The sequence below is a fragment of the Morchella sextelata genome (genome assembly GCF_020137385.1).
Source record: "Morchella sextelata strain SCLS chromosome Unknown scls_16, whole genome shotgun sequence".
Classification (NCBI taxonomy): domain Eukaryota; kingdom Fungi; phylum Ascomycota; class Pezizomycetes; order Pezizales; family Morchellaceae; genus Morchella; species Morchella sextelata.
The window spans coordinates 978,750-1,006,596 of record NW_025408631.1 but is presented as its reverse complement, the minus strand read 5'-3'; the positions used below and the strand labels follow the sequence as shown (position 1 = coordinate 1,006,596).

At 49.8% G+C, this 27,847-nt stretch overlaps 12 protein-coding genes across 12 annotated transcripts; 7 read left to right on the top strand and 5 right to left on the bottom strand.

The window, feature by feature from the left end:
- Positions 1–803: 803 nt before the first annotated feature.
- On the bottom strand, positions 804–1,791 carry H6S33_003974 (uncharacterized protein; the record flags this gene model as incomplete). The annotated part of the gene is made up of 3 exons (XM_044835330.1): positions 804–962; positions 1,021–1,577; positions 1,650–1,791. The coding sequence occupies 3 exons, from the start codon at positions 1,789–1,791 to the stop codon at positions 804–806; spliced, it is 858 nt and encodes a 285-aa protein (XP_044691508.1).
- A 752-nt stretch (positions 1,792–2,543) lies between these two features.
- Positions 2,544–5,020, top strand: H6S33_003973 (uncharacterized protein; the record flags this gene model as incomplete). Its single annotated transcript, XM_044835329.1, has 6 exons — positions 2,544–2,639; positions 2,698–2,754; positions 2,825–2,949; positions 3,008–3,271; positions 3,345–4,264; positions 4,317–5,020. 6 exons carry the CDS (start codon positions 2,544–2,546, stop codon positions 5,018–5,020), a joined length of 2,166 nt encoding a protein of 721 aa, XP_044691507.1.
- Positions 5,021–5,466: 446 nt separating this feature from the next.
- H6S33_003972 (uncharacterized protein) lies at positions 5,467–7,275 on the bottom strand (the record flags this gene model as incomplete). Its single annotated transcript, XM_044835328.1, has 4 exons — positions 5,467–5,807; positions 5,865–6,929; positions 7,057–7,110; positions 7,173–7,275. The coding sequence occupies 4 exons, from the start codon at positions 7,273–7,275 to the stop codon at positions 5,467–5,469; spliced, it is 1,563 nt and encodes a 520-aa protein (XP_044691506.1).
- A 273-nt stretch (positions 7,276–7,548) lies between these two features.
- On the top strand, positions 7,549–8,041 carry H6S33_003971 (uncharacterized protein; the record flags this gene model as incomplete). Its single annotated transcript, XM_044835327.1, has 4 exons — positions 7,549–7,554; positions 7,623–7,660; positions 7,749–7,904; positions 7,972–8,041. The coding sequence occupies 4 exons, from the start codon at positions 7,549–7,551 to the stop codon at positions 8,039–8,041; spliced, it is 270 nt and encodes an 89-aa protein (XP_044691505.1).
- A 532-nt stretch (positions 8,042–8,573) lies between these two features.
- H6S33_003970 (uncharacterized protein) lies at positions 8,574–9,622 on the bottom strand (the record flags this gene model as incomplete). The annotated part of the gene is made up of 5 exons (XM_044835326.1): positions 8,574–8,687; positions 8,739–8,831; positions 8,980–9,288; positions 9,397–9,420; positions 9,485–9,622. The coding sequence occupies 5 exons, from the start codon at positions 9,620–9,622 to the stop codon at positions 8,574–8,576; spliced, it is 678 nt and encodes a 225-aa protein (XP_044691504.1).
- Positions 9,623–10,159: 537 nt separating this feature from the next.
- Positions 10,160–10,677, bottom strand: H6S33_003969 (uncharacterized protein; the record flags this gene model as incomplete). The annotated part of the gene is made up of 2 exons (XM_044835324.1): positions 10,160–10,596; positions 10,662–10,677. The coding sequence occupies 2 exons, from the start codon at positions 10,675–10,677 to the stop codon at positions 10,160–10,162; spliced, it is 453 nt and encodes a 150-aa protein (XP_044691503.1).
- Positions 10,678–10,940: 263 nt separating this feature from the next.
- H6S33_003968 (uncharacterized protein) lies at positions 10,941–11,526 on the top strand (the record flags this gene model as incomplete). The annotated part of the gene is made up of 3 exons (XM_044835323.1): positions 10,941–11,306; positions 11,372–11,392; positions 11,464–11,526. The coding sequence occupies 3 exons, from the start codon at positions 10,941–10,943 to the stop codon at positions 11,524–11,526; spliced, it is 450 nt and encodes a 149-aa protein (XP_044691502.1).
- A 996-nt stretch (positions 11,527–12,522) lies between these two features.
- H6S33_003967 (uncharacterized protein) lies at positions 12,523–14,458 on the top strand (the record flags this gene model as incomplete). Its single annotated transcript, XM_044835322.1, has 3 exons — positions 12,523–14,148; positions 14,215–14,335; positions 14,427–14,458. 3 exons carry the CDS (start codon positions 12,523–12,525, stop codon positions 14,456–14,458), a joined length of 1,779 nt encoding a protein of 592 aa, XP_044691501.1.
- An 849-nt stretch (positions 14,459–15,307) lies between these two features.
- On the top strand, positions 15,308–17,400 carry H6S33_003966 (uncharacterized protein; the record flags this gene model as incomplete). The annotated part of the gene is made up of 5 exons (XM_044835321.1): positions 15,308–15,373; positions 15,438–15,471; positions 15,534–15,598; positions 15,657–15,803; positions 15,853–17,400. 5 exons carry the CDS (start codon positions 15,308–15,310, stop codon positions 17,398–17,400), a joined length of 1,860 nt encoding a protein of 619 aa, XP_044691500.1.
- A 2,441-nt stretch (positions 17,401–19,841) lies between these two features.
- Positions 19,842–21,627, top strand: H6S33_003965 (uncharacterized protein; the record flags this gene model as incomplete). Its single annotated transcript, XM_044835320.1, has 5 exons — positions 19,842–20,512; positions 20,593–20,612; positions 20,674–21,365; positions 21,410–21,475; positions 21,547–21,627. 5 exons carry the CDS (start codon positions 19,842–19,844, stop codon positions 21,625–21,627), a joined length of 1,530 nt encoding a protein of 509 aa, XP_044691499.1.
- Positions 21,628–22,587: 960 nt separating this feature from the next.
- H6S33_003964 (uncharacterized protein) lies at positions 22,588–23,602 on the top strand (the record flags this gene model as incomplete). Its single annotated transcript, XM_044835319.1, has 3 exons — positions 22,588–22,627; positions 22,700–23,180; positions 23,239–23,602. 3 exons carry the CDS (start codon positions 22,588–22,590, stop codon positions 23,600–23,602), a joined length of 885 nt encoding a protein of 294 aa, XP_044691498.1.
- Positions 23,603–24,078: 476 nt separating this feature from the next.
- H6S33_003963 (uncharacterized protein) lies at positions 24,079–26,749 on the bottom strand (the record flags this gene model as incomplete). Its single annotated transcript, XM_044835318.1, has 4 exons — positions 24,079–24,321; positions 24,383–24,622; positions 24,691–26,268; positions 26,351–26,749. The coding sequence occupies 4 exons, from the start codon at positions 26,747–26,749 to the stop codon at positions 24,079–24,081; spliced, it is 2,460 nt and encodes an 819-aa protein (XP_044691497.1).
- Between the last annotated feature and the right edge of the window lie 1,098 nt (positions 26,750–27,847).

Sequence of the window (27,847 nt, the reverse complement as noted above, 5' to 3'; positions counted from 1 at the left end):
CTAGGTATATATAATTGGTTGATATGAACATTGTTTTATCTGATAGGCGGTCGGTACTCCGAATCACTATAAAGGTTTTAATGTATCATTGGCATGATTTAAACTACATGTACGTATCACAGCGCTGCAGTCAGATGACAATAGGATTGACGCTTAGTAAATACTTCCTAACCTCTTCGTACGTTTTCAGAACCCGGCACTATATGAGGGGCTAGGATAAAAGACAGCCCCTATTGACTACCAAATCGTAGCCCACAAAGGTACCTGAGTCGGTATGACTTTACAAAAATTTGAGCTTGTAAGTTTCGTATGGTACAAGTTCAGGCTGGCTGGACATTGACTCTCCCGGCTGAATCAAATCGTAGCCTACTACTCGTAAATTCATGACGTTTCCGAACACGACTGCTATTGCATACCATATAAAAAGCGCCAAATCCACCTTTTTGTATGTCATGCAATATCGGTCGTGTTCGGAAACGCTATGAACTTACGAGTAGAAGGCATACCGAACTTTCCTGCATGCATGTAGGTAAATGTATTTATAGCGATGGCACATTTCTTTGCAAGGATGGCAGCTGTAGGTTTTCCAATGAAGCTTGTTTTATACGTTTTTCATCATGCAAGAGGTATTAATAACCTTTAAAAGCTCTAAACCATAGCACCAAATATCGAAATAAAAGAACACCACTACTAAAAAGGAATATAACAAGCTCCAAGCATACAGCATTTCCGTTACAAGACCCCCTCAAGGAACAACGTCACAACTATAGCCATGTTTTACTACTTTCAGATCATCAATAAATCTAACCCTCCTCTACAGTGGGCTTTGGCGGTGCAGTAGCCTTGGGCGGAGATCCAGGAGCCGGAGGGACAGCAGTGTTTGAAGCAGCAGATTTTTCGGCAACGGCATCTGACTGTGTTTCTCCAGCGACGCTCTTCTTAACCTTCTTTTCCTTTCCAACCTGTTCACCAAATTATTAGTTGATGCTTTTGATTCATCATATTGAACTATCTGCGTACCTTATGCCAAGCCCAGAGAGGTCTGAAACTGTCGAAGAATCCGACATCCTCGAACAAATTGGGATACAACCAGAGACCCGGCGGAGCTACAAACATCGTAATGACGAATAGAATCAATCTGAATATGCTCATTGCGATGAACAATCCAATGAGGCCTAGCATGCCCATTGAAAGATACCACACGCCCAATCTCAACATTGGCGGCCAGAGCGGGAACATAACGACTAGTAATAAGACGAGGATAACTCCAATGGCCATTAAGGTCTGTGTCCAACTGCGAGGTTCGTAAAACCAAGTATAATAAAGCTCATCCCTCATTTCCTGGTGTTGTTCGATCTTGACGGTCCACAAGCCCTTGACTCGTTTACCGGGCTTGCCCGCTGGCTGTCCATCAGAGCCTGGTTCGATTTTAGAGACGCGCAGAGCGAGGAGATTGCGAGGAAGAAGTGAGAATGCCTGCAGTGCCTCGTTGGGATTGGTGACTTTTGGAAGGAGAGGGTTCTTTTTGCAAGCCTTTGCGTAGTTTTCGCCCTGGAGGGCTCTAACAGCACGTTTAACTATCAAATAGAGCGAAAATCAGTTTTGGACGATATATTATCAAGCCCATAATGAACCTCGAATCAACATACCCTTGAAGAGGTCTTTGCGCTGACCCTGAAGGATACAAGTCCTACTCTTGAGATCTTGGTTGCGAAGGAACTGAGCGACGGCCAGCGCCTCAGGTGAAGCAACAGGAGGAGCTTGAGCTACCGGTTGTCCGGGGGCTGACATTGTTGAAAATACAAAAGGTTATTAGGGATTGTTTATTGAAGCCGACGGGCGAGGGAAAGGAAAGCAACGAAGGTTCTACAGAAGGTGAGATGAGATAAACGCTTTTGAGGACACGATGGGGATCTTAATTGATATGGCAGGGTTTGTGCCACCGTAGGGGGTAGAGGCCACCTCTTCGTTTAGAGTGGCTGAGTGCCTATTTTTAGTGGCGCATTACTACCGTCATTGAGGCGTCGAGGCACAGGCATACCTAGTCCAACAAAAGAAATAATCAACGAAACCTACATGTATTTAGCTTTGGCTAGAATGTACCTACATGTAGTGCCGGAAAGGTTTGCAAGATTGCAGCGGGATTCATTAGCATGCTGCTTGCTTGACTGCGGTAGTGATACGATGCTGCATCACTAATGGTGCGAATTAACGCATTCTCCGGTATTGTACATAGGTCCTTGTGTTTGATATGATTATCGCAGACCATGAGACAAGGACTTGAAAACTATGAGAAGGGAATAGTATGTATCAAGTCAAGAGTGATGTCTTATATCGCTTATAGAATGATATCAGGCTCGAATTCAGTTTAGAAGCGTTCAATACTTAGTATTTTCTGTTTGCGTGACGGTACGAGGGACATCCGCCTTAGAAATTTAAGCGACGTTGATCTGCCCTGCTTCATGCCCCCACCATAATAAAAAACCCCACCAACCGCAACTTGCGAGCAACACTCAAGAGTCCAAAAGTTTCAACAAACAGCCATGAGTAATCGCAAAGAAAAGAAAGCTACCCCCGCCAACTCCGGAGGAAAGAAGCGGGAAGGAGACGCAAGAGAAATCCATCGTCTTCAGGCAGTTGTGAGTGGAGTAATTCTAAGATAGTATCGCGATAGCTTTGTCTGACTCAAATGTACAGATCCTCACAGATGGATTCGAAAACAGATTCAGACCCCTCACCCTCGAAACTCCCAGAGTGAGCAACCCAGAATATTTCTTCCAAGAGAAATTCTATCTTCGTAAATTGAAGCTAAGCTGTGTTGTAGTGCCTACTTCCTCTAGCAAACACCCCGCTCATCGATTACACACTTGAATTCCTCGCCTTTTCTGGCGTGGAAGATGTCTTTATATATGCATCTAGCCATGCTGAGAAAATCGAAGAATACATCCGGTTTGGAAATTTCTCCTTGATGTATTGACATTTCTAATGGGGTTTATGTCGTTTTTAGAGGTTCAAAATGGAACCAGCCGTCATCTCCAATAAAAAACTGTCAAATAATTGTGTCGCCTACAAGTACCTCAGTCGGCGATGCCATGCGTGATCTGGACCAGAAGCAGGTTATCACACACGATTTCTTGCTTATACATGGGGATTTTATCGGCAACTTGTCACTGGATAGTGTTTTAGAGGAGCACAATAAGCGACGTGCAATCAGTAGTAAAGCTATCATGACTATGGTTTTGAGAGAAGCAGGAACCGCACATAGAAGCAAGTAGGTTATCACTTAGCTTTATCTTTTCTCGGGTAAATGAGAGAAATGGCTAACCAATGTTAAACCCATCCAGAACCAGAAGCGAAACTGGAATTTTTGTGATTGAGAAGGGGACAAACAGATGTGTTCATTATGAAGAGGTTGGCACCAAGGATGGGGACATGACATTGTTGCCTACATCTCTGATCAAGGCCCACTCGGAACTTCAAATACGCTCCGACCTTCTCGACTGTTCTCTTGACATTTGTGCACCCAATGTTCCGGTCTTATATACTGAGAACTTTGATTATCAACATCATCGTCGTGACTTTTTAAATGGTGTCCTTAGAGAGACTGATCTTTATGAGATGTCCATCCACGCTCATATACTATCTGATCAGTATGGAGCCAGAGCCAGGAGTCTCCAGACATACGACGCCATCAGCAGAGATATCACCAGTCGCTGGGCATATCCCTTATGTCCGGACAGCAATCTTGGCATAGACCAGACCTACAGTCTGAAAAGAGGAAATATCTACGTCGAGGACGACGTCTCATTGGCAAAATCTACAATCATCAATCGTATGACTATCCTGGGTTCTGGTACTAGAATTGGGGAGAACACTGTTGTGGGACAGAGCGTTATCGGCAGGAATTGTGCGATTGGAGACGAGATAGAGATAGAATGTGCACACATCTGGGATGGGGTGACTATCGGTGATGGTTGTAAGATCAACAACGCAATTATTGCAAACAACGTCACATTGGGGAATAGATGCATCATTCAACCAGGTTCTATCATATCGTATGGAGTCAAAATTGCAGGTGGAACAACCGTGAGGGCTGGTAGCAGGATATGCAACTCCAGTAGTAAGAGAAATGATGATGATTCTGATGATGAGAAACGAACGGATGAAGATTTGGTTGGGATTGGTGGTATTGGATTCGAGTATGAGGGCTCGGACGATGACGATGATGATGACGGATTGGAGGGCTCGTTGCGTGACGGATTAGGTGAGTGGGTTCCTGGTAAGTTTTGGCTAGGCTACGAACTGACCATTTCTAGTATTTAATATGAATCATTCTAATCTTTCTGATTCCTCGATATCTACTATATCGGATGACGAAGACGACTCAGAGGACGACATGCCCGGCTTAAAAGCAAGGCTAGCTCGCTCGGACTCTGTCACTACCGCTGGATCCGAAGACAATGATGAAGCGGAGTCGTGGCATAAAGAAGCTTCTCAGTCACTATTTTCTGCTGTCGAGGGTGACCACCCCGTTGAAGTTGCCTCACTCGAGCTTAATGGTTTGCGCATGTCTGCCAATGCCTCATGGCATCAAGTTCGTCGAGCTGTCGTCACAGCACTCGTTGCCCGTGTTGAACAGCTAGTTTCCAAAGCCTCTAAGACAATTGCGGCGGCCACTGAAACTGTTTTCACACGATGGAGCCCACTTATCAAAAGGACAATCTTTGAGCGAAAGGATCAAGTAGACTTTTTGCTCATAGTGCAGAAAGAGTGTGTCGACAAAAAGCAGGGTCCCGCACTTCTCTTTGCCATTTGCCAAAAAATGTTTGAAGCAGATTTGGTCGAAGAAGTTTCAGTCAATGCTTGGTGGGCGGATGAGAGGAGTAGCACTGATGTTGGCGGGATGGCAAATGTTAGGAAAGTTACCAAGGCCTTTGTCGAGTGGCTAGCTGAAGCGGAGGAGGAGAGTTCTGAAGAGGAAGATTCCGAAGAGGACGACGAGGACGACGAGGAAGAATAGAAGGGCAATGTTGACTGAATTAGGACCTCTACAAAAGAACCACAGTAGCATTTTTTTATTTTTATTTTCTCATCATTCGGCGTTAGTTAGATACAATATGTTTTTATGGTCCTGCTCCATCTTTGCTCTACCCTAGGAATATTCTGGACCCCACGTAGGGCCCAAGAGGCAGCTAGTATTGCAAAGTTCGGGGATGAAAGGATTTATATAAAGCTTCGGGTTTCGGTTTTTTGTACAACAGTAATTTCTATCGCAAGGGGAGCGGATTAGATACACGTATAAATTCTACAATGATTAGGGATTGTGGTCATTTTTATCATGATTAGATATAAAGTACAAAAAGGGCTGCCACCCATAAGCTCTGCCCGCCCATATGTTTTTGCTATTCATAGTTGCCTTGTTTCCATCCTATGGGTCCGGTGTTCTTTGCTGAAAGTATTCTCAAACTACTGCCTCTGGGGTCCCACACTAGGATTAGAAACATTTCCTGCCTTCCTTCTGATTGCCTCAATCTGTTCCTGAACATTTATATTCTGGAGCTGCTGATGGCGAACTGCATCCTTTGTCTCTGCAGATCCATCCCAAGAGCCACCAGTTGCAACACGTTTCCTACGCTCCAGCTCCTCGGCGGAGATATTGTGACCACCTGTAGAGTCAAAGAGATCGTCACGCTGGGAAGCAAGACGTTTCAAGTTTAGGACTGTATCATTGGTGGAGATATTAGTTGTTAATTGTTTGGCGTCGGCCCGAGCACGTTGTTCTTTCCAGCGGGGATCAAGCAATTCAACTACAAACACACGCATTAGTAAAAATAAATGAAATATAGAAAGCAAAGGAGACCTACTTCTCATATGGTCTTCCATTTCATCTAACGGAATATTCTGTCCACAGTTCGGACAGATACCGAGCTGACCTAGCTGTCGCTTTGCAAGCGCGCGAGGTACATAGTCACTCCTGATTTTCATCTGTCCTTGACCAAGTCCCTGTTTAGCCGCCTCCTGCGCCTGTCGTTTCCTATCTTGCTCGCGCTGCCTCTCGCGGTCCTCGTCATCACTGCCTTCCATCTCCATTTCCATACCGTCCTCCTCTTCTGCAACCTGTCGCTGCTGTCTTTGGTGTTGTTGGTATGGAGTCTCAATAGGCTCTGGGTCAGAAGTGGGCATAGCTTCTTCTATCCGCAGGGCTGATGGGTGTAGTGACATAAGTGCTTTTTGTTCTAGAGACGCGTGCTGTAGATCTGATAAGGACGTCGGAGGTGGAAGGTCAGTCTGGTCGTCGGCATCAGTAAAGACGACTGTTTCAACAACAACGAAGTCATGCCAGTCGATTTGCGCATATGTGAGGCGCTCCTGGTCCTCTTCTTCTTCCTTCTTCTCTCGTTCTTTTTCCTGGAATTTTGTCCACTCTGCGCGACCCCGTGCTCGATCAAGGATGTGGAATTTATCTTTAACGTTCTTCTCAAGTTCTTCAACAGAGACACCCCCGGAGGGCGTCAAGAGTTCTGTGTATTGGTCTACAAGACGTGAGAAGTATTGATAAAATGAGTGATTGGGGCGAAGGAAATCAAATTGGAAATTGCGAGCTTCACGTTGCGACAGAGTTGTTAAGAACGAGCGACCATGTCGTGCGACGAATAGCGCGGTCAACCGGAGAATATCGAGATCTTGTGCGGAGATGTTTGGCATCCGGGCGCTGAATTTGAACTCTGGCGGCTCTGCAGGACCTTGGGGTTTCTCCGGTTCTACGGGCTCTGGTTTGCTTTCTGCGCCACCTGCACGCCCGGCTGCGAGGGCGGTCCCGCGACCAGCACGGATCTCTTCGAGGCGCCATATGTAGAACTGGTAATATGAATCGGCTGTATTAAGGAACGAAAACTTAGGATTGTGTTTCTCCTTTTCGCGGATACGTTCTAGTGAGGGTCAGCGAATTGTTACTCTTTCTCTTGAAAATACCGCTCGACTGACTTCGTGTGATCCCCTTACCACGAATCAGCCTCAGAGGAAATTAGAGGGGATAATAGGTATTGAGATACTCACGTTCAAAGACTTGCCCGTTACGAGCAACGTAGCCAGCAGTCTTTTCAACGATGGCTAGTGAATAGCACGAGAATTAGCGTTTGAAGCAACAACACGCGTGGAAGAAGCGCACCTACCTCGGAGGTCTTTTGGAGGGAGGACAACACCCTCTGGAGGACGATTTATTTGTTCCAGGGGGGCGAAAGCCTCTGCGGGAGGTGGGACTGCAGCTGGCGACATCTTCGCGAACAAGCTATTATAACCAGAAGGCGAAGGGATCAATCAATATCTTGGATTGTTTGAAGAGAAAGTGACAGGAACCAGAAGCTACATACATACAGGACAGGCAAATTACCCTGTTGCTCTCGTTACCCGGCCGTGTAATAACAAAGTGGATGTCAACCCAATACACCGTTTGTGGAGTCAACCTCGAAACATTCAGACAACGCGCCCCATACACCCTACAATACAATCAAAAGGAAAACTATCCAGTAATCTCTACTGCTGTCCGCCATGAGTGTAAGGCGCTCTATCTGTGTTGTTTTGTGCTTCCTTGAAGCTTCTATTGGCTAACATGCTGTGCTCAGTTTGTTCCTATTAACCCTCGACCTATGCTGCAGTCGCTGTACGTTACCCTCCTAACATCCTGGCCAATGAATCTAGGAACGGAAGGAAATAAGCCGATACTAACACAGGTACTGTGCCGGATCTAGTGTCAATAAGCCTGTAGTCGTGCGCCTAAAGTGGGGACAGACAGAGTATAAGGGAACTCTCGTCAGTGTTGATTCCTACATGAACATTCAGCTTTCCGGGACGGAGGAATTTGTCGATGGCAAAAGCACAGGAAGCTTGGGACAAGTTCTCATCAGGTACTATATACCACCTCCCTTAAGCAAATGCCGATGTGTAGGGTTACATTTTACTAACAGTGCGTAGGTGTAACAATGTCCTGTGGATATCTGAAGACAAGAACGCGGCCGAAAAGGATGTAAAGATGGAAGACTAGAGAGTTTGGGGGCTTATGGGAAATATTTACTTGGAGTGGTGTTTTTCTAAAAAAAATAAATACCAAATGAATGGCACAGGGTGCGTAGAAGCTTTATCAAACCCAAATAAACAGTATTGTGCATATATCTGAGAATTGAGATAGACGCAGACAAATTTCACGTCAGCCCTGTCCTGAAATGAGCGTACTAGTGATCTGGTCAGGATTCGATATGAAAGCTATTGGTAGCTGGAAATCCTTCAATCTTTTAAGCCTGGGAATTCCTATCCAGAATCACCTTCCCCCACACCACTACACGTCAGATTATCTCAACCGAGTTTCTAAAGGAGTTCCTCCCAAAATAAAAACCACTGGCAATGCTGTTGCTACAAATATCCGTCCGAACAGTTGAAAGGTGGAACTGATATGCCAGCAATCTATAATAACATTGACTATACCTTCCTCAAGCCCCTACAGCCCACCTCAACTATCCATCTATATCACATGTTTCTTTTTTGTCATTATGTCGAAAGGCCTATTATTCACCTCTTTTTTACAAAGAATCGGTCAAAAGCTTGTTCAGCTTGGCCATCTTCGAGGAAACGGAAAGGTCGATAGTCCTGTCACCAATTTCGACAACAAGCCCTCCAACAATATCGGGGTTGACCTATCGAGATTAGAAAACAATCGTAGATACGGATGTTTATTGAATATGTACCTTGTTAACGACCTTCAACTTCTTGCCCTGTCCGACATATTGGGACTTGGAGATGGCGGTCTCAAGACGACTGAGGAGCTTGGAGTCGAGGTTCTAGAGGTACAGCGTTAGTCCAGCCCAGCCTTTTAGCCCCTTCCTGACCAAATATATCCTTTAATATTCCTGCCTACACAACCACATCCGTCCCCGCACCTTCCAATTCACGTATTCTTCCATAAATGAGTATTTGGGGATATCCTACAGTAGCACTGGTAATTACTGCCTCAACCTCTCCTCTGTGTGCCCCCATAAGGATGGTGAACTTGTCGATAACACTTCCAATGAGACCGAGTCTGTTGTTCTCTGCGAGAGCCTCGAGCAGGTTCTTGACTGTCTTATCACCACTAATCGGCTTGGTGATCTGGCTGATAATTGCGGACTTGTCTTCGGCGCTCAAGGTAGGCGATGAGATGATAGAAACGAGCTTAGCATCGCGGTCAAGGGTTGCCTTGAGGGTCTGAAGAGATTTGTCGGTGGTTTCGAGAGATGAGGTTTTGGCTGATGCAGTGTACTATTCGGCCGGAAGGGAGGGTTAGCCGAGTGGACATTTCGATGATTGATGTCCCATTTGTCTACACAAAAGAAAAATCTTTAAAGAACCCCCCCTCTTCTATCATACTCTCCCATCGCCGTCCACCTCACACTACAAACCATTGTAGCACAAAGTAGGGAAACCTCCCCATCAAACATGAGCCGGGAGAACCCACCAAAGCAGAAGCGTAAGTACCATCGACACCAAACAGGGCAACGGGCGGCTTAGCCGATGAGGCGGCAGCGGCGTAAGTCCTGACGCCGGCGCGGGGGACAATTGCCCTAGCAAGGGAGGCGGTGCGGGCGGAAAACATTGGTGAGAGCGGAGAGAAGGGTACCGTAATGGATTGGATGAGAACCGGGCGTCGGAGCGATGATGATGAGTTGAGAGAAAGAATCGGGGTCGCAAGGAAACGAAACGGGTTCGATCGGAGGTTAGGGTTATTCTAGGTGGTGGAGCTGATCATGGCGTTGCACTCGCCCCGCACCCATCACACCGCCACAGGTTGAGCCACAGCCGAGATCATCCGAAGAGTTGTCTAGTAAAGTAGTTGCTACCTCATGTATATACACCTATAAGGTCTACCGCAGTACAAGGTGTTTAGAAATGGGTTTATTGTTATTTATCATTCTAAGAGAGATTTCACGGTGCTCATTAACACCAGAGTCCTCCCAATGGATCAATACTATCGCTTTACTGATTCGCAAGCCCCAAACAGACAAAAAGAAAACCCAAGGGTGGAGATAGCTTCTGCGAAGACTATTGCTGCTCAAAAAACTGTGGCTCATTGACTACTTTGACCATAAGTTCCTCAACCAATAGTAGATTATGTTCAGAGAGCCCTCACTTGCTAAAATATTCGTTTCTGTTCGTCCCATTTTATGTGCTTCAGCATTCCTTCCTTGACCCATTGATATTTTGCTGTAGGAGGCGGCGCCCTCAAAAATTCATATTCCTTGAGTTCATAGAACGTGAACGGATCCTCCAGTTCGTAGAGTTGAAGTATCTTGTATGCGTAGTTTGCATCCAATTTTCCATCATTGAATTCCGAATTTCCAACACCCTTGTCTGCTTCATCAATTTGTCCCGGTCGCCTCTCGCGGCCGATGGTTGCGATGTACTGAAGCTCCTGCACAGGTGCCATGACGTAGAACCATACTCTCCTCACAGATTCTGGGATCGAATATCTCCGAAACTCGTGAGTTTTGAGGCCAGATACGACCTCTTTCATTGCCGCCGGTTTGATCGAGATGACAATATCTTCATCTTGAGGCTTATCGCTCCTTTCTAGCTACACAGTTAGTTTTCTTAGAAAGCTATCTTAGAGTGAGTAGTTGAGCCAGCTTCTGTACCGTAAGTTCCAGCCATGTTAGCAAGCTCCTCGAAGATCCGTAAAGAGAGTTCCAAATTATTGTTCAAGAGTGGTGGTTGTTTCCGACGATAACCACAATACCGTTCGAAGTTATTTAATGAACGTGACTCAGCACGCAGTCAGTCACGTGTTGCAACAGTCGGCGCCTCACTTAACGTCATCGATAACAGAAAGAAAAAAAAAAATTACCGAACGCAAAAGCCATCCAATACACACACCCTTGAATTGCCACCCCACTTCCAATCAAAAATCCACAACAATGGTCAAAATCCAAGAAGTTGAAGACGAACACTTCACCGATGTGAAGCCTGCATTCGCGGACGACGCTGAGGATGACGATTTCACCGATACTGACAGCGAAATCTCTGACGAGGAGGAAGATGATGATGAGCTGGAGGAAACGCTTTACGACCGCCTTGTCGCTTTGAAGGATATCGTCCCATTGAAACAACGCACATATCTCTCCAACGGAGCTTCGCGCACCTATAGGTGGATTTCCAAGGGACTTTCCTTCGGTGGATCTACGCTGTGGGTCTTGACTACCTCGGTCATGATTTTGGGAGTTCCATATGCGGTTGCCCTCCAAGGGGACCAGCAATTGGCCGAAATGGAGAAGGAATATAACGTTTGTACCCTTCAGAAATGAACAAACCAACGCAAGGACGAAAAGCTAATCTATTCACTCGGTAGATGCAACAATTCACTACTGAGGTAAGCTCCGTCTCAAAAGCAGAGCAGAGACAAGTGGCCAGTATCAATAGTAATACTAATAACTAAAATAGTCCTTGACTCCCGGCGCACAGTCGATTCTTACGGAGGGAACCCAGGAAAAACCTCGGCAGTAAACGGCTTTCTTCCCTGCATCGCAACTCTACCTGTATCATGTTCAATGGGCTGTAAATTTTGATCTATTTTCATTTTTTCTTTGGGGGAGTGGGGGTTTAGCGGAAAAAAACAAAAAGCGATCAACCACAAAAAGCGGTTTAGATGATCCGAGGATAGTTCAATTCTGGAAGGCCAGAAGTTACAGGCCTGCATATCTTCTCTCTAAAATGCATATGGCGCATCTCATGGTTAACTTTTAAAAACGTTAACCTGGCTCATGTAAAATAACATAACCATATCTACTTGTTAATTCTACAAGAAAGAGCCGAACTTGTTCAGGATGTGGGCAGAAATTGGTCTCCAGAGAAACCATCCTCATCGGTTTGCCAGTGTAGTCATGAGAGATCACTCGATTGTCCAAATCGGCCAGGGAAAACAACACACTCAAAACCACGACAAGAATTACCGAGGAAGTTCCCTGGGCACATTTCTGCCGCTGTCCAACATAAGTTTCATCCTCGTTTCGGGGTCCCGATGACTTGTGACTTCCTCATCGCCTTATTCGCGATGAGGGTGGCTCACACTCCCATTGGATGGTTGCGGGCTGTGCTGGCCACCAGTCGCCTTGGTAAGGCACCACCACATCTAGGCAGCTGGAAAGTCTCCAAAACTCGTCGTCACTCCTGTCACTAACCTGCCTAAACTCAACAATTTGAGAGTTATTGGCCCGTTCTTATGCCTTGATCCTGCAGGTGGCAGCGCCCTAGGGTGCGAAACTGGCGTCAAAAGCAAGCATCGCGGCTGAGTTATTACACGTACCTATCAGGTACGTTGTTACCTTTTGGATGGCGAATATAAAACAAGGGGCATATCTGCCTACCCTCGGGTGCTCGCAATGTATTGATTATGCTTCGCCAGGTCTCTCTCTGATACCGCTGTTCGCGTGCAATTAGATTTATCCGGCTGCTAAGGAAGATCCAAATTGTCTTATCGCCCATTTGAAGGAAAAACCCACCATGCGAGAAACGGCCTTAGCGAAACATACTCGAGTTCAGTTAATCTCACTTCGGCGGAAACTCAAGAGCCCAAAACCGTATGGTCCAGCTACTGCAGTGCTTCCAAAATCGGTATGGATGCTAGTTTTAAGTTACTTGGACGAAGACGATTGTATCTATCGTCAGCACAAAAACCTTCATTCTCTTTCCCTCACGTGCCGGTTTTTCAACGAATATGCGACAAAAGTACTGTATGGGACTCTTGATTTGCAATTCAATGGACAGCGGGATTCAATGCCTCTCAAGCCCTTTAGCCATGTAGATCTCGAAGCACCAACATGCTCCTGCCCGTCCCACATGAAGGCCCACGAGTCTCCGATATCGAATACCCTGAGGAGAAAATTGGATAAGCTTCTCCTTACTCTCAAATCCCGCCCAGATCTCACTGCGCGAATCCGGTGTTTGAAATTACCAAATCAGTATCTCCCGTCAGATATCAGATATCTGCCTTACGATAAGCTGAATAGGCGATTGAAAGAGATTTATTGCTCTTTACTTGAGCGGTGGTTCCGGATATTCAATATTTGCTCGAGTACGCTAGAGTCAGTATCTGGTCTGGGAAATTTATGGCCAGAGCTCCAATATCGTTGCTTTCGGAGAGCAGAAATTCAGTATCGTCTGGACCGGAGACCGGAGCTGCCGAATGAACTATGGTCGGCTCTAGAGGAAAACCAAAACTGGACGCGATGGGACTTTACCAATTGGTACACCACCCTACTTCCGGGTACGGATTTGGAGATATTCAGGCGGAATATGGATGGTATATGTGACTGGAGCCCCGAAAGAATGCGGCGAACATTTCGTGGGTGGACCAATCTTGAGCACGTTGAGGTTGCGAGCCCGGCGTGGATGCAAAAGGGTCTGCACCTCCTTCCAAACCTTCGATCTGTGGCTATTCACACGAATTGCCATACAAATTATAATGATATATTCGAGCATCTGCCACTTCGAGGCATTGAGTCAATAACCTACGATTGCTTCGAAAGGACCCCTCGGAATACGGTAGAGATGACTTCGGAGCCTTTCGGACCCCTTATTAACTACCTGCGCAATGCTCGACGATTGTCACTTAAACTTAGACCCTCCACTATTCCCACTCTCACCCACCTGAACATAAATTTTCAATGGTGGACTAAAGGTCGACCACTTGGAATGGGCACATTCAACCACCTGGCATTCTCCATATTTACTCTGGTTCCCCTCCTCCAAGAACTCAAGTTGATCCTAGTTACTCTGCATGAAAGAACTCTGGGTAGCTCTGAGGAAGAAGCAAACGAAAAGCACACGATATGGGATACCGTATTTGCCGCGCAGCATCTTCGAAAAATGACGATTTCCCTCCCTGCACGGACAAACAAGGAGTGGCTGGCGAATAAGATGGTGACGGGGGCGTTCCCTGTATTAACTGATTTTACGTTCCGGTCCGCGATGAGCCGGGATCACGATCAGACATGCTCGTGCGAGATGGATCAAGATTCTTTGCTGTGGTATAAGTTTGGACAGGCTCAAGATGAAACTATGGTCAATGCTTGCCAGGCTGCAGGAATACCCAGGTGGACTATGCAGATTCGGAGTAATCCCGAAAATGTTCGTAGGCCTGATCTGATTGGATGGTTGGCTAGAGTGCTTAAGCTGATATGGTGGTGTCTTTAGGCATGCCCTATCTTCTTAATCAACCATGAACTTGAACATGGTGCCCAGAGCCTCTACCGGCGAGCGCCGTGGATGCCAGGGCCGGGGAAACTGGCTTATGCAAGTACATCGAAAATTCTAGGTTCGTGCACCTAGCCTGATTGTGTTTTCTGACGAAACGGCGAATATTGTACTGTTGGGACACAGAACACTGATATAGCTGATGCATTCAGGTGGTACCATATGCGAGGTGCCAGATTTCTAAGTGTGGCTTGCACTTGTAGATGCTGGCCTTGACTTATTTGGGTTGGATTAGTATTGAGCAGGCTCATTCTTTTAATATTTAGTTTTTGGAACGCCCACACCCGGATGGGACCGAATTTTCTTCCCTTCTTTTAATTTCATACTTCGTCTGGTAGAGTGCGTACATACATAGAGCACATGATGATGCATCCACCCAGAGACAGGGTTGATAATGGAAAGTAGATACGACAATACTTTAGTTGGGTAGGATAAGCTCTGGATTTGGTTGATTGGCTTGAACTGGGGCAATGGAGAGATGTTGGTGGAGGAGTTGCCCTGGATGCTTGGGAAGTGATTGCGTGTAGTGGTTCATAGATAATCACTCGCACGACGCTCAACGCCGAAAATCGGCGTAGGGCACCATATAACTGCAAAAATCTGGCAAAATCTCATGTGTAATAGAATCGATATTCATTGAGAAAGAAAATCTGGCTATACATGCCTTGCATTCTGATCCTTACGGACCACATACAATTTTGCTCTGGGCATCTGGTAGGGTTAGGGGCAGTGCTTTCCGGGTCAATGGCGAATGGCCAAATTAGCCGTGTAGGATCATTCTGTGCATTTCCGTTTTCTTTACTTCATGCAAAACGGCTAAATACTTTCCTGATTTGATACTATTACTTATCAAAAGCTTCTCTACTAGTAGAAGCCATGATTCTGCTTGTTACATGTAGGTTTTATTATCTAATAGTGGGGATGACCTAAAACAAATTATAGTGGAAACTCATATTAGCGCCACCCGAACGCGTCTCCCCATAAAGCTCCGACGCGCGCGACGATAGCTCTTCCCCTCTCTGCCCCACTAGTCATGAGCGAGAATCCGCACTCATCGCAAGCAGCCCCGGTAGATGAGTATCGGGTTTTGTGGACAGCCGTATGGAGCCCTAAATGCTTCCTCTACACCGTAGCGCTGTCATTTACTGACATTGTGACAATAGCAAAAAAAGCAAAAGCTCAAAAAATGGCACGACGGTTCGTTCACTCGGCGCGCTTTGAGACAAGCTTCTAGGACAGTCCGTATTAACAGTCAATAGGATTCCTCCGATTTCACAAATTCAACAAGCGCCTATTGGTCTATGATGACGCTCGGCATCTTGTGGTGGGTTATTTCTCCTGCCGTCCGCACAAGTCATTATTGTACTGATCTTGTTGCACAGGCGGACATGTACCTCCGCGGGCGCGACGCAATCGAAGAAGGCGACGACCTGGAATTCGAAAACCACCTCGTGACAGTCGAAGATTTCAAAGGAACCGTAGTCCAAGACCTAACGCCATTATTTACGTCCACCGTGAAGCGAAAACAGGTGGGTATATCAAATGTCCTCAATATATTGCTCTTATTGACGAAGACAGCAAATCCAAGTAGCAAATACCCTCATAAGCTCGGAAACACCCAACCAGGCGAATCGCCATGGACCTTGGGGGCCTAGCAGTCGGAATGCTACACCGACTCCCCACCAACGTCCCATGACTGCTGCGGCGAGGTTTCCTCAGACGCCCGTACAGCAAAGGCCAACGAATATGGGTATGAGCTTACAGCAGTCCATACGGGCGAACAATAATATCCAACATCCTCATCCATATCAGGGCGGGTCACTAGGTCAAGCTCAAAGCCTCCCCACGAGGATAGAGCCAGCTCAGAGGTCAAATAGAATCTCGAACCCCAATCCGCCAATACAGCAGCTGCGGAAATCAGGTCCGCAAGTATCAGATGCAGCTACATCTTCTACTAGCTATCGGCCTCCGCTCAATGCTTTAGGCGGTCCGCCAAGCCCTAATAGGCGATTAAACCAGCCCTCCAAGCAACAAGCACCCCCGGGGCCTCCTCAGAACCATCGGTCCTCCATTGGGCGCAAGAACGCCCCTTCATGTCCAGCTCCACCCCATGTAAACCGAGGGTCTCTCAACTTGAACGGATTCTCTGATGCGGTCCGACCTCTAAAGTCTCCCCTAAAACATAGTAGGACCAATAATATTTTTTCGAATCCAGCTCCTGTAAACAAAAGCACGCCAGATCTAGTTATAGACACAGATAGTGATGGTGAGCTATTTGGGTCCCCACCCGACTTTAGTATTTCTGCATCTCCTCCACCCGCCCAAGAAACAGACCTGAGACCTGCCAGTGCCTCAAAGCGGTCATTGAACGAGTCTAGGAATCAAGATAATGATCCCCGTGCATTCAAGCCCCCATCTAGGGGGAAGACTATATCCTCGCCCGAAAAAACTCCAAGCAGGGGCCGGGTGGCTATGTCAAACACGGATACGGGTGAAGGCAGCAATTCCCGTATATCTCAACCTTTACGGAACCAGAGGTCTTCTGCTGCTCCCTTGAGAAACCCTCAAGTGGCGGTGGTTGATAGTGATCCAATCACGAGTTCCGGCGATGAAAGTGAAAAGGAGAAGGAGCCATTCGAGCCCCTCGTAACTACTGGTAAAATTCTGCTGGGAAACACCGCAAAACGGAAAAGAACCAAGCTCCTGTGCCAAAGACCTTCTCCGGTGGCCCCAAAAGAACCATCTAGAGGTACAAAGGACCGGGAGAGTGTAGCTAAAAAGCCCAGAAAGGAACCAGCCTCAAAAGCACCTTCTCCGCCCACGGTTACAGACAAAACCCCGAACGAGGATGTAGTTATGGTAGATTTTGCCGATGATGCTCCGATCCCACCTCCCCCGGCAGTAAAGAAAAGCCTAAGCGCTTTCAAGTTCCAGCCCCCGACAAGAGTTTACCAGAACAATAGTGGCGATAAAGGCAAGGGCATTTCAAACGATGCGCAGTACAGAATAGAGGAGAAAGAGGACACGGTTGAATACCAGAAGGAGCACGATATTGGCCCGTGGAGCTCGGAGGCGCTCTTCTTGTTTGATTGGAGGCCGCCGGGTATGAGTGAGAAAGGAAAATAAAATATTAATTGGTTAGCCTTTTGTACATAGGGAAGGCGTTCTATAGTACTAGTATTCATTCTGGTTGGGAATTTTTGTTGTTTTTGTTTTATTGCTCGAAGGACTGAGCCTTTTTCCCTACCCGCATCGAGGGCCGGAGTTTGGCTATTGGCTGGGAAGTAAGCTTTTTTTTCTGCCCCAAGGAGTTTTCTTAGAAAGTGAAGTTAGTGAATCTGTGATGACAATGATTGAATTAAGGTGCTGTTTGATAATCCGAGCCTTGGCGTTGGTTTATGTAAACTTGTAAATACCTCTTCAGATAAATAGAGCCGCAACATCTTAGAAAGGAGATAATAAGACCCACCATCAATATCTTTGATCCATTTAACCATGAGTACTTCCATGCTGTCGCTTTATGCAAGAGTAGAAGTACATGTAAGTATAGTTGTGTTTCATTTCATCAATTCACACTGGCTACAGGTTGCTGAGCAGTGAGCACGCTTGCTGCACGTCAGGTTCTTATGTAGTAGTAACCGTTAATTGAGTACACACGATACAAGTACCCACTTGACGTCAAGGCCCGCTGTAGGAGTATTTGAGGAGCCACTGCGCAGCTTTGGGGGTTGATGCGCTGTAGATCATGCGGGTAGTTATAGGGCTATAGTCAGTCGAGTGATACTTGATGATTGTCACCGGCATCATCAAAAAAGTATTTAAAGATAACAAGGCATGAATCCCGAAGAAAAGGAAAGTATCCCACCATTACCTAGATAAATGTTCAGTCAATTTTCCGGGGATACTTAGTACCCATACCCCGGTGTACCAGTAATCTTGGCATTCAAATAGGACTTGGGGCGAGGAACACACATGGGCGAGTGGCCTAACGGTTACCACTCGCCTTCCGGACGGACACCGAGAGGTTGTGCCTTGCCTTCGGCTACAGAAGGTCCAGGGTTCAATCCAGGGGTGGGGGTTGTAGATATGGCTAGACCATCAATGCAATCTTTTGTTCCTTTTTTGTACAAGTACGGTGACAATAAAGATATTGAAGTGGAGCATCATAAACCAATAAATTCCGTGCCTCGAGCTCGAGCACAGGTCCCCCAGCGACAAGAATAGATACCAGCTACAAGAATAGATACCGCTGAAAGCAAGTCCACTCGACATAATTGGGAATGAAGAGCTTCCGATCTAGGAGCTGTTTTCTTCGAGTAGAGCTTACTGGTTGGTACACTATACATGTAGCCCGTTTACCTTCGGTCTCCGCTACTCTGACTAGACTCTGGACGAGAGAGGTAGGCGACGCTCTACTAGCTACAGTAGTCATGGACTTTTGAACCAGTTGTGAGAGGGCCCCAGCTAGGTGACAATGATATCTCACTACATGTAGCTAGGTGATCGAGAGCTAGACTAAAAGCTATATATTGGGACAGATGACATTTAACGTCATGGAGAGCTGGGGTACATGTAGCTTCTCCTACGAGGTATGTGGATCTGTATTTAAGATAGCCCAGCTAACTTGAATTCGAACTATAGAAGAAAAAAGACAAGTTACATGTACGTAGCAATAATAAAAGCCAGGCCACAGCCCCCCATCCTACGTATTTGTTCAAAGCTACCATGACACGTCTCAGTTTTCTCTTTATGCATATATGACCATTAGACCGCATCAGAATGAAGAAAATAAACTCAAAAGGCACTGTCTCTACCTTAGAAGCATTCTCTTCCTTGACTGCCTAATTCACAACAACTTCCACAACCCACTTTCATTGCCAATGGATGGAAAGCTTTTCGGTATTTGCTGAGTTGAAGCAGGCCGTACAATCTTAAGCTATCATAAGTAAGAACTCAGTTGTTTCAATGCGCAGTGCAGCTGTAGATAGAAGCTTACTTTTTACCCATGTTATTCGGAGAAGTCTTGCCTCCGGATTCTTATATCGCCCCAATAGCTAAACTGCATTCGCAGCTAGGTGGTCTTTATCTACCAAGAAGATATAATTAATACATATTGTTGGAAAGATCGAGTCTATGGGCATATATATAGACCGGATTGCACTCGATTCTTATGAACAACCCTGAAATTGAATCCTACCTGCGATGCTCGAGACTCGTTTCGAACTCTTACAATACTGAACTCGCATACGTACATGTGCATACATTTTCTTGATCTTATACAATGCTGAGTCTTACACTGAGAGGATACTACGTAGGTTGCAATTTTACAGAATTTAACAGATTATACTCTAATATACTCTCCTAGAATACAGAATTTCGAAGAATTAAAAATTTGGCAATTGGCCATTCCTCCGACGCCAGGGTCGGTGTGCTTATTTATGCCAGGGTTAGGTGTAAGGCAGTTGCTACTAATAGCTGTAGCAACAGTCATTACAGTCATTACCGCCTTGACTCCTTCACAACCTCCCACAATACCACACCGACCCTTGATATCAAAACCAGAACCAATGGCAACGATCTACAACCTGCCCGCCGAGGTTATCCTTCTAATCGTCGAAACGCCGTCCTTCCCCATCAATACACTCAACGCGCTCCTCCGCACCAACCGCACTTTCCATGGTCTCCTCACTCCCTTCCTATACAAGCGCGCCTCGAAGCTCGCTTCAAGCCCACTCCACTGGTCCGCCGCCCGTGGCTTCAGGAACAACATTGCGCCTCTTGTTGCCGCCGGATGCGACATCGAAGTCAAAGACTGGACCAATAGGACGCCCCTCATGGCCGCCGCCTTATCCAACCACCTCGACACAGTCCGCGCGCTCCTAGATAACGGCGCAAACATCAATGAGAACTCCGGCCGTTTCAATGATGATGGTACGGCTCTACACCTTGTTGCCCGTGATGGCAGTGTTGAGATGGTAACGCTGCTGTTGGACTACGGTGCGGACGTGAATGTGCGGGAGGCACGCGGGGCGACACCGCTGCATTGGGCGGTGGATACGGGAGGACAGGGATGTGAGGGTGCGTATGAGCCGCTTTTGGGGTATGGTGCAGGGAGCAATACAGTGCGTGAGAGTGTGGTGGAGCTGCTTCTGGACCGTGGTGCACAGATTGATACAGATCGGGAACAGGATGGAGAGACGGCATTGAGGATGGCCATAACTAGGGGAAACATGCGCATGTTTGAAATGCTGTTGAGAAGGGGGGCCAGCATCGAGACACCCGCACGGCTGGGGGAGACGGCGCTGATGTCGGCTGTAGCCTGCGAAAGGATGGGTATGGTGAGTGCTCTACTGGAGAGAGGGGCAATGATTGGGTGTAGGAATGTTTACGGCGAGACAGCACTGCATTACGCAGCAGTACAAACAGACTCTAAAGAGATGCTGAAGGTGCTTCTGGATGGGTACGAAAAGAGTTTAGAGGTTAAGGAGGCCGGGTACATCGATACACAGAACGACGAGGGGAATACCGCCCTTCACCTAGCTACTCGTGACGAGGCCAGGAGGATGCGCATCGAGGCGGGGAAGGCCCTTCAGCAACTCCAGGCAGAGGAACCCACCAGCGATGGCGAGGCGAGGATGTGCCCCGCCTATGTCATGCAGAAAAGAGCAGAGACAAATCTCACCGCGTCCGTCCGGCTCCTCCTCGAAAGGGGCGCCAACCCAGACTGCGTCAACGAGATTGGGCGGCGACCTCTTCACAACGCGGCCGCGAACGGATACGTCCAGATGGCGCAAGTTTTACTAGACTATGGCGCAGAGATTGATGCCACCGACGTGGACGGCGTGACGCCGCTGGTTCGGGCAGGAAGGGTGAGTTGGACGGTGAGGAGGAATCCTGAGCAGCTGGAAGGTAGGATTGGTGTCGTCAGACTGCTGCGTAAGCGAAAGGCGATCTGTGATGGCATCCAGGAGTGGGAGAAAGGCAATCAGGCATTGTCGGACGCACTGGACGAGTATGATGATTGTGACATGAGCAGCAGCAGCAACAGCAACAGGAGCAGGAGAACAGTCAAAGCAAGCCGCGAGAATCCTGTACGGGGAGGATGAGGATGACGATGTGACGTCGGATCTTTAAGGGGCATCATATATCGTCAGAAGCATGCAAGAGCCGTATTTCTGGGTACGGTACGGCATGGTATGGTGTAGGTGTCTAGATTCGCTTTTTCTTTGTACTGATGTCGATCTTCATTTTTGATTTGATTGATATTCACAGCTTGTCAGACTGGCCCGTCTCTGCACCGTCTGCACATCGGCATGGTATCAATCGAGTGGTGATATACATGTAAATCTATAGCTGCCGTCTGTGCATGTCGTATCAATAAACATGATTTTATTTTATTTCTATTATTCTCCAGCCTCCTGAAGAGCAGGCAGGCATGCAATGCCAATGATTCCCTCCTTTGCTTAATTACGCCGCCAAGAGGCCTGTCCCGCCTTTGATGGAAGTTCCAGGATTTCCTTCTTTCTAAGGGTCCACAATTGAATGCCATCTACCGAGCTAGCCCTGGCCCGCAAATCAAGTATCCACAGATATGGGAATGTTGGTTATGGACCCCGTTGTTGTTGCGCCGAGACATGCATCTAGCGAGCGAGCGAGTGACCATCCATGCAGCCGACAGAGCCGGTACAGCGCTTCCTGGTTTCTGGTCTGCTCTGCTCCCGTCACACCAACTCACTCACTCTCGTCATCAAGGCAAGGCAAGGGGTGGGAAACGACGTAACACAGCACCGGCACACAGCAGCCAACGGTGATCGCGGAGGTTGCTCTACTTGCCGTTGGGCATCTTTCCTGCCTAGATACATGTTCTAGCTAGGAGTATCTACATGCACTCTCTTATCTGCGGCTCCCCGGATTCCAAGGTTTCGGGTACCGGGGGGGGTGGGGGGGCCTAGCTGGATGGGGGGCTAGGGGCGGGTCACTAGTACCTACATGTACTTTACTAAACCCGCCACCGGCGACACACAGCGTCATGGAGGGAGATAAGAGGGGGAGGCGAGATCTTATCAATCGCTGTTGTGATTTTAGAATGCATGACGAAATGGCTGGGCACGAGTGACTTTTCGTGAGTGGGCCGGGGAGTGCGAGGAGAGGGGAGTATGTAATCCGTGCATCACGGTCATTGACAGGGTTGAGCGGAGCCCCGCAGAACAAGTGGGGTGCGCTTTCTCTCTACATCGTGAGCTCTCTCCAAGCCAGCCAGCCAGTATCTACAATTTCTACTGCAGAACCCTACCAATTGCCCAATTGCCCCCCATGGCCACAGCCACCACCCTCCGCGTCGGCTTCGTGCCCGGTCCGTCCCTCGCCCCTTCCCCCGCCCCTCCTCCCCTCCCCGCCCCGCCCCGCTAACCCCCCACACCCGCAGAACACTTCTCCACCCCCCTCCACTTCGCACAAACCCACTCCTTCTTCACGCGCCACAACCTCGCCATCACCCTCATCCCCTTCCCCTCCGGCACGGGCCACATGATCAAGTCGCTCGCCTCGCACGAGCTCGACCTCGCCATCGGGCTCACCGAGGGCTGGATCGCCGCGCTGGGCAACGGCGCGCCAGACTTCCGCCTCATCGGAAACTACGTCAAGTCGCCGCTGTGCTGGGCCATCTCGGCCGGCGCGCAGCAGACCAAGGTGAACGCTGTGGAGGACCTGAAGGGCGGGCGCCTGGGCGTGTCGAGGGTCGGCAGTGGCAGCTATGTCATGGGCTTTGTCCTCGCGGAGGAGCGCGGGTGGTTGGAGGGTGGGAGGGAGCCGTTTGAGTTTGTGGCGCTGGATACGTTTAAGGGGCTGAGGGATGGCGTGAATGGTGGGAAGGCGGAGGCGTTTATGTGGGAGGTGTTTACGACCAAGTACATTTCCCCCCCTCCCCTCTCTGGCTGCGCGGTGAGGGTGCTGACGGCGTGGTAGAAAATACTACGACAACAACGAGATCCGCCAGATCGGCGAGATCTACACGCCCTGGCCGTCCTGGCACATCGTGTCGCACAGCGACCTCCTGCACACCAACCCGGCGGCCGTGAGCGAGTTCCTGCAGGCCGTCAACGAGGGCATCGAGTACTTCAATGTGCACTACGACGAGGCCGTCGAGTACATCTCGACGCAGCTGGACTACTCGGCGGAGGACGCAAGGGCGTGGCTGGGGACGGTTGAGTTTGCCGACGACGTGAGGGTGGTGGAGCAGAAGATTGTGGAGAAGACTGTTGACATTCTGACGAAGGCCGGGGTGGTGAAGGGGAGTGTGAGGCCGGCGGAGATGGTGGTGAGGGTGTAGGGGGGATTGATTGATTGATTGATTGATTGATTGGTTGAGTACTTCATTAATAGGGTGTAGGGAGGACATGTACTTTGCTTGTAGGTTAGCTGTAGCAGTATGTAGCTGTGGAGGGCAGAAATGGACTCCGATGCAGACAGTTCTGTGCGCGGTTGGGACAGTGCGTGGTGGAGTAGAGATAGCCATTTCCACGGCGTTACTACGCCGAGTGATAACCCATGCAGCAACAAGAACAACCCCCGGCCGCGGCCCACCCGCAGTCCGGCCGGCGCTCCCATCGCAGTAAATACAAACACCAACAAAAGCACAAAAGAGAAAAAAAAAAAAAACATAAAAACGCCCGCCTACATAAATAGCCAACATCGATACGCTTCCCATTGCAACAACCCGAACCCGTCATTACATGCCCTGCCTTCTGGTATCGAAATAACATCATCATTATCATACATCATAAAACAAAAGAGAGACACCACACGCTACAGATCAAACTCCGCATCATCACCATCCTCACCGCCGCTCCCCCTCACCATCCGCTCCCTCGTCTCCGGATCCAGCCTCTCAAACCACTCTGCAATCGCCGCGACATACGCCTCCTCGCCCTCGCCGTACTCCACGGGCGGCCCCGTGATCGTGGGCCGCCCCTTGCCATGTTCGCGCCACACAGCCCAGGCACTGTTTGGTGTCGAGGTGGCGACGAAGTCGTGCTTGTGGGTTGTAATCTTCAGGGGGAGGGGTGGGGTTAGCCAAAGCGGTTTGAGGCACAAGAGGGGGAGATCAAACCTTGAAAGAGCGGAGGAGCACCACGTCGCCGAGCTGCACGACCGGGAGGGCCTCCTTGTGCGGCCGGAGCACGGTGGCGGTCATGCCAGCGGGGAAGGAGGAGTCCACGATGCGCATGGAGATGTAGTAGTCCTTCTGGCCGCGCTTTGCGCGGCCGATTGGCCATGAGCGCGTTACGACGGCGATGAGGTCGACGACGGCGCCCCATGTTAGTGAGACGAGGGCTGGGAAGTCGGATAGCTGCTCTGTTGTTAGTGGTGCGACTTCTATCTATGTAGGATGGGTGTAGGTGTAGAGATCTGCCTTACGTTCGTTGTGACGCCGCTCCGGAACCCGAGCTCGATCCCGAATGTCTCTTCCTCCTCATCTTCTTCCTCCTCTTCCCCCCCTTCCTCCTCGTCATCGTCGTCCTCTTCATCGTCGTCGTCATCGTCTCCCTCCATCGGCGTCGAGAAGCCCGAGAAGCCCTCATCCGTCCCACTTACGCTCTCCACCTCCCTCGGCACCTCCGCGCTCTTCTTCGGCCTGCCAAAGTACGCATCAATCTCATTCGGTATTGGCTCCTCCCTCATGCCCCAAAGGCTGCTCCGCCGCCGTATCGGGCTGCTGATATCCCCGCCAAGAACACTCTCATACTCCTGGCTCATAAACTTCGGCGGCGCCGACGTCGGCGGGAACTGTATGCCCCTCTTCTCCGTCTTCGGGCTCGGCGTCGGCAGATACAGGAACGGCGTCTTCGGCTGGTCCCCCTCCTCCTTCACCGCAACCTCGGGGGTGACCACGCTAGTCTCCAGCGTCAGCTTCGAGCGCAGCGGCGTTGCCCGCCGCGGCTTCAGCGACTCGACGCTCTTGAGCGGTGACCTGCCGAGCGTGCGCGACTTTGTGGTGCGCCGCCGGAGCTCGTTGTCGCTGAACTCGTCGAAGAGGCTGTCCTTCTCGGACTCGTAGTCGCTGGGGAAGCGGTCGTCCTCGCTGACGCTGCCGCGGCGCTGGTCCGCGAGCTTCTGTGCGTCGGAGGGCCCGGGGGTGGTCGGTGGCTTTGTGCCGCCGAGCTTTGTGGGGTTTGTGGGCGGGTTTGTGGAGCTGTCGTGGTCGACTTCGGCGACGGGGACTATGACGACTTCGGGCGCGCCGGGGAAGTCGTCTAGTGAGTCGTTTCGTAGTGTAGAGCTGCCCGTAGAGCCCTGCGATATGTCTTCCGCGCCCGCGGCGTCGCCGGCGCCTTCTGTGTCTTGCGTACGCGAGTTGTAGTCCATGTAGTCCAAGCCGGCCAGGCCTCTCCCGAGGAATGGGGAAATGATCGGCAGCTGCTCACTTGGCACCGGCTTGAGATCTGGTGAATCCGGCGTGTCCCCCACGTCAAAGTTTGTATTGAGGGCCAATTGTGGCGGCGGCGGTGGTGGTGGTGGCATATCTACATGATTTGGATGCCCGGGGCGCTCAATTACCATGTCCTCCTCCCCCGCCATGCCGTTCATGAGCGCCTCCTCTAGTGTCCCATCGCTCTCGACCGTAGCTGCGTCGCCGTCCTCCTCAAAGCGGTACGAGTTGCTGAACCGGGCACGCTTCTTCCTGTGCCCAAGGTCGTACTCGTCTACCTCGTCAAATAAACCCTGTTCGCCAATTGCAAACACGTTCGCAGGCTCCCTGTCGGGGGAGGAGGCTAGGCGGCGCTTAAACAGGCCCGGGGTCACCCACTCGCTCTCATTGAACTGCGCCGGCCGCACCGGAGGTGTCGCCGGATGCGCCGTAGAAGGCGAGTACGACGACTCCTCCACCACTGCCGGCGACAGCTCCGGTTCCGGCCCCGGGTCGGCGTCGGCGTCGGCGCCGGCGTCGGCATCGGCATCGATATTGATGCTATTCCATGTATCGCCCGATTTGATCTGTAGCGCGCGCGCGGATTAGCTCCCAGCTGTGTCTCCCTTTCGTGTATCCGCCCTTTCCCTAGCTTCATGGCATGTATACCTTCATCGTGAGCTTCTTCTCGAAGCTCACCGCCCACGGCACGTCCCTCGAGCTCGCGCTGGCCAATTCCTCCCAGTGCGCGCCGTCAAGCGAGATGCACACGTGGTCGCCGCTCTGCAGGCCGCGCGCGTCGACGCCGGTCGCGGCGGGGCCGTGGAAGTTGACGCGGAGCTGGCCCTTTGAGAGGCGGAGGATCGGATTCTGCTCGGAGGCTACGATGGAGAGCGTGCGGCTGGACGACGAGAAGGGCCATATTAGTGTGACGACGGCGGTGATGTAGGTGGAGGAGGAGGAGGAGGAGGAGGCGGCGGTGCTGCTACTGGTAGGGCTGAGAGAGGCGAGGGGGAGCGATGTCAGGGTGGTGGGCCAGTCTGAGGAGGGGGGTGGGGAGTCGGCCATTGGGGATGTTTGTCTGAGATGATTGTCTGAGATGATTGTCTGAGATGATTGATTGTGGTGGTGTGGATGGTTGTGGGAGTGGCGGTGTAGTGGTGTGGTGGGAATGGTTATGGGAATGGAATGGGAATGGGAATGGTGGTGGTGGTGGTGGTGGTGGTGGTGGTGGTGGTGGTGGTGGTGTTGGGGGAGCTGAGTGTTACTATGCTCGTGGTTCCTTGCTTGGTGCTCGCACAAAGACAGACAGATACCCAGACGGGGACTGACGGGTACGTCTGTGTGTGGATAGCTGAGTCTGGCCCTCGCGGTGGGCTGCGGCTGAGCTGGGCGGTGTGGGCGGGAAGCTCCGGGGCCTTGAATATGTAGGGATAAGAGGATAGATAATGGCAATAGGGGTGTGCGGAGAGGCGATTGATGAATGGATGAACGGACGGATGTATGGATGCAATCAATCAATCAATCAGTCAATCAATCAATCAATCAATCAATCAGTACAACCACAGCTCGAACACTCAACCCACTGATTGCGGTTGATCAGCCCAACAACCCTAGACACATGTAAGCCGGTGGTGGTGAATACTTTGCTGGCTGGGCGCTGGTGCTGGTGCTGGTGCTGCTGGTGGCTTTGTGCTCCACGCCGCAAGTGAACTGAACTGCAATCGCGATTACTACATCATGACACTGTAGCACATGTGTGTATTTGCATCCGTGTCTGTGGTACACAGCAGAAGCAGGCCTCCCTCACGGTGAGATAAGGTAAGCTTAAGCCCGTCCTCCTCTTCCCCTCCTCGCTCGGCGTGCAGACGGTGTGGAACGAGAGGGCGTGACCCCTCCCGCCTCCTCTTGTTCCCCTGAGGTCTCACTCACACACTAGCACTCATCCGCACGAGTGATTGTCTGTGAGGTTAGACACCCGCACCCACACACACACTCGCACACACACTCTCACTCCCGCACCACCACCACCACCGTCGCTCACCGACCGACGACCACCGCAACCACCGCAACCACCGCTAGTAGTAGATAAACAAGTAGAAATACAAGCAAAGTAGAATGAAGCCCGCACCGCCCAATGTTCCCCCCTCCCGCGCACGTTGCCCA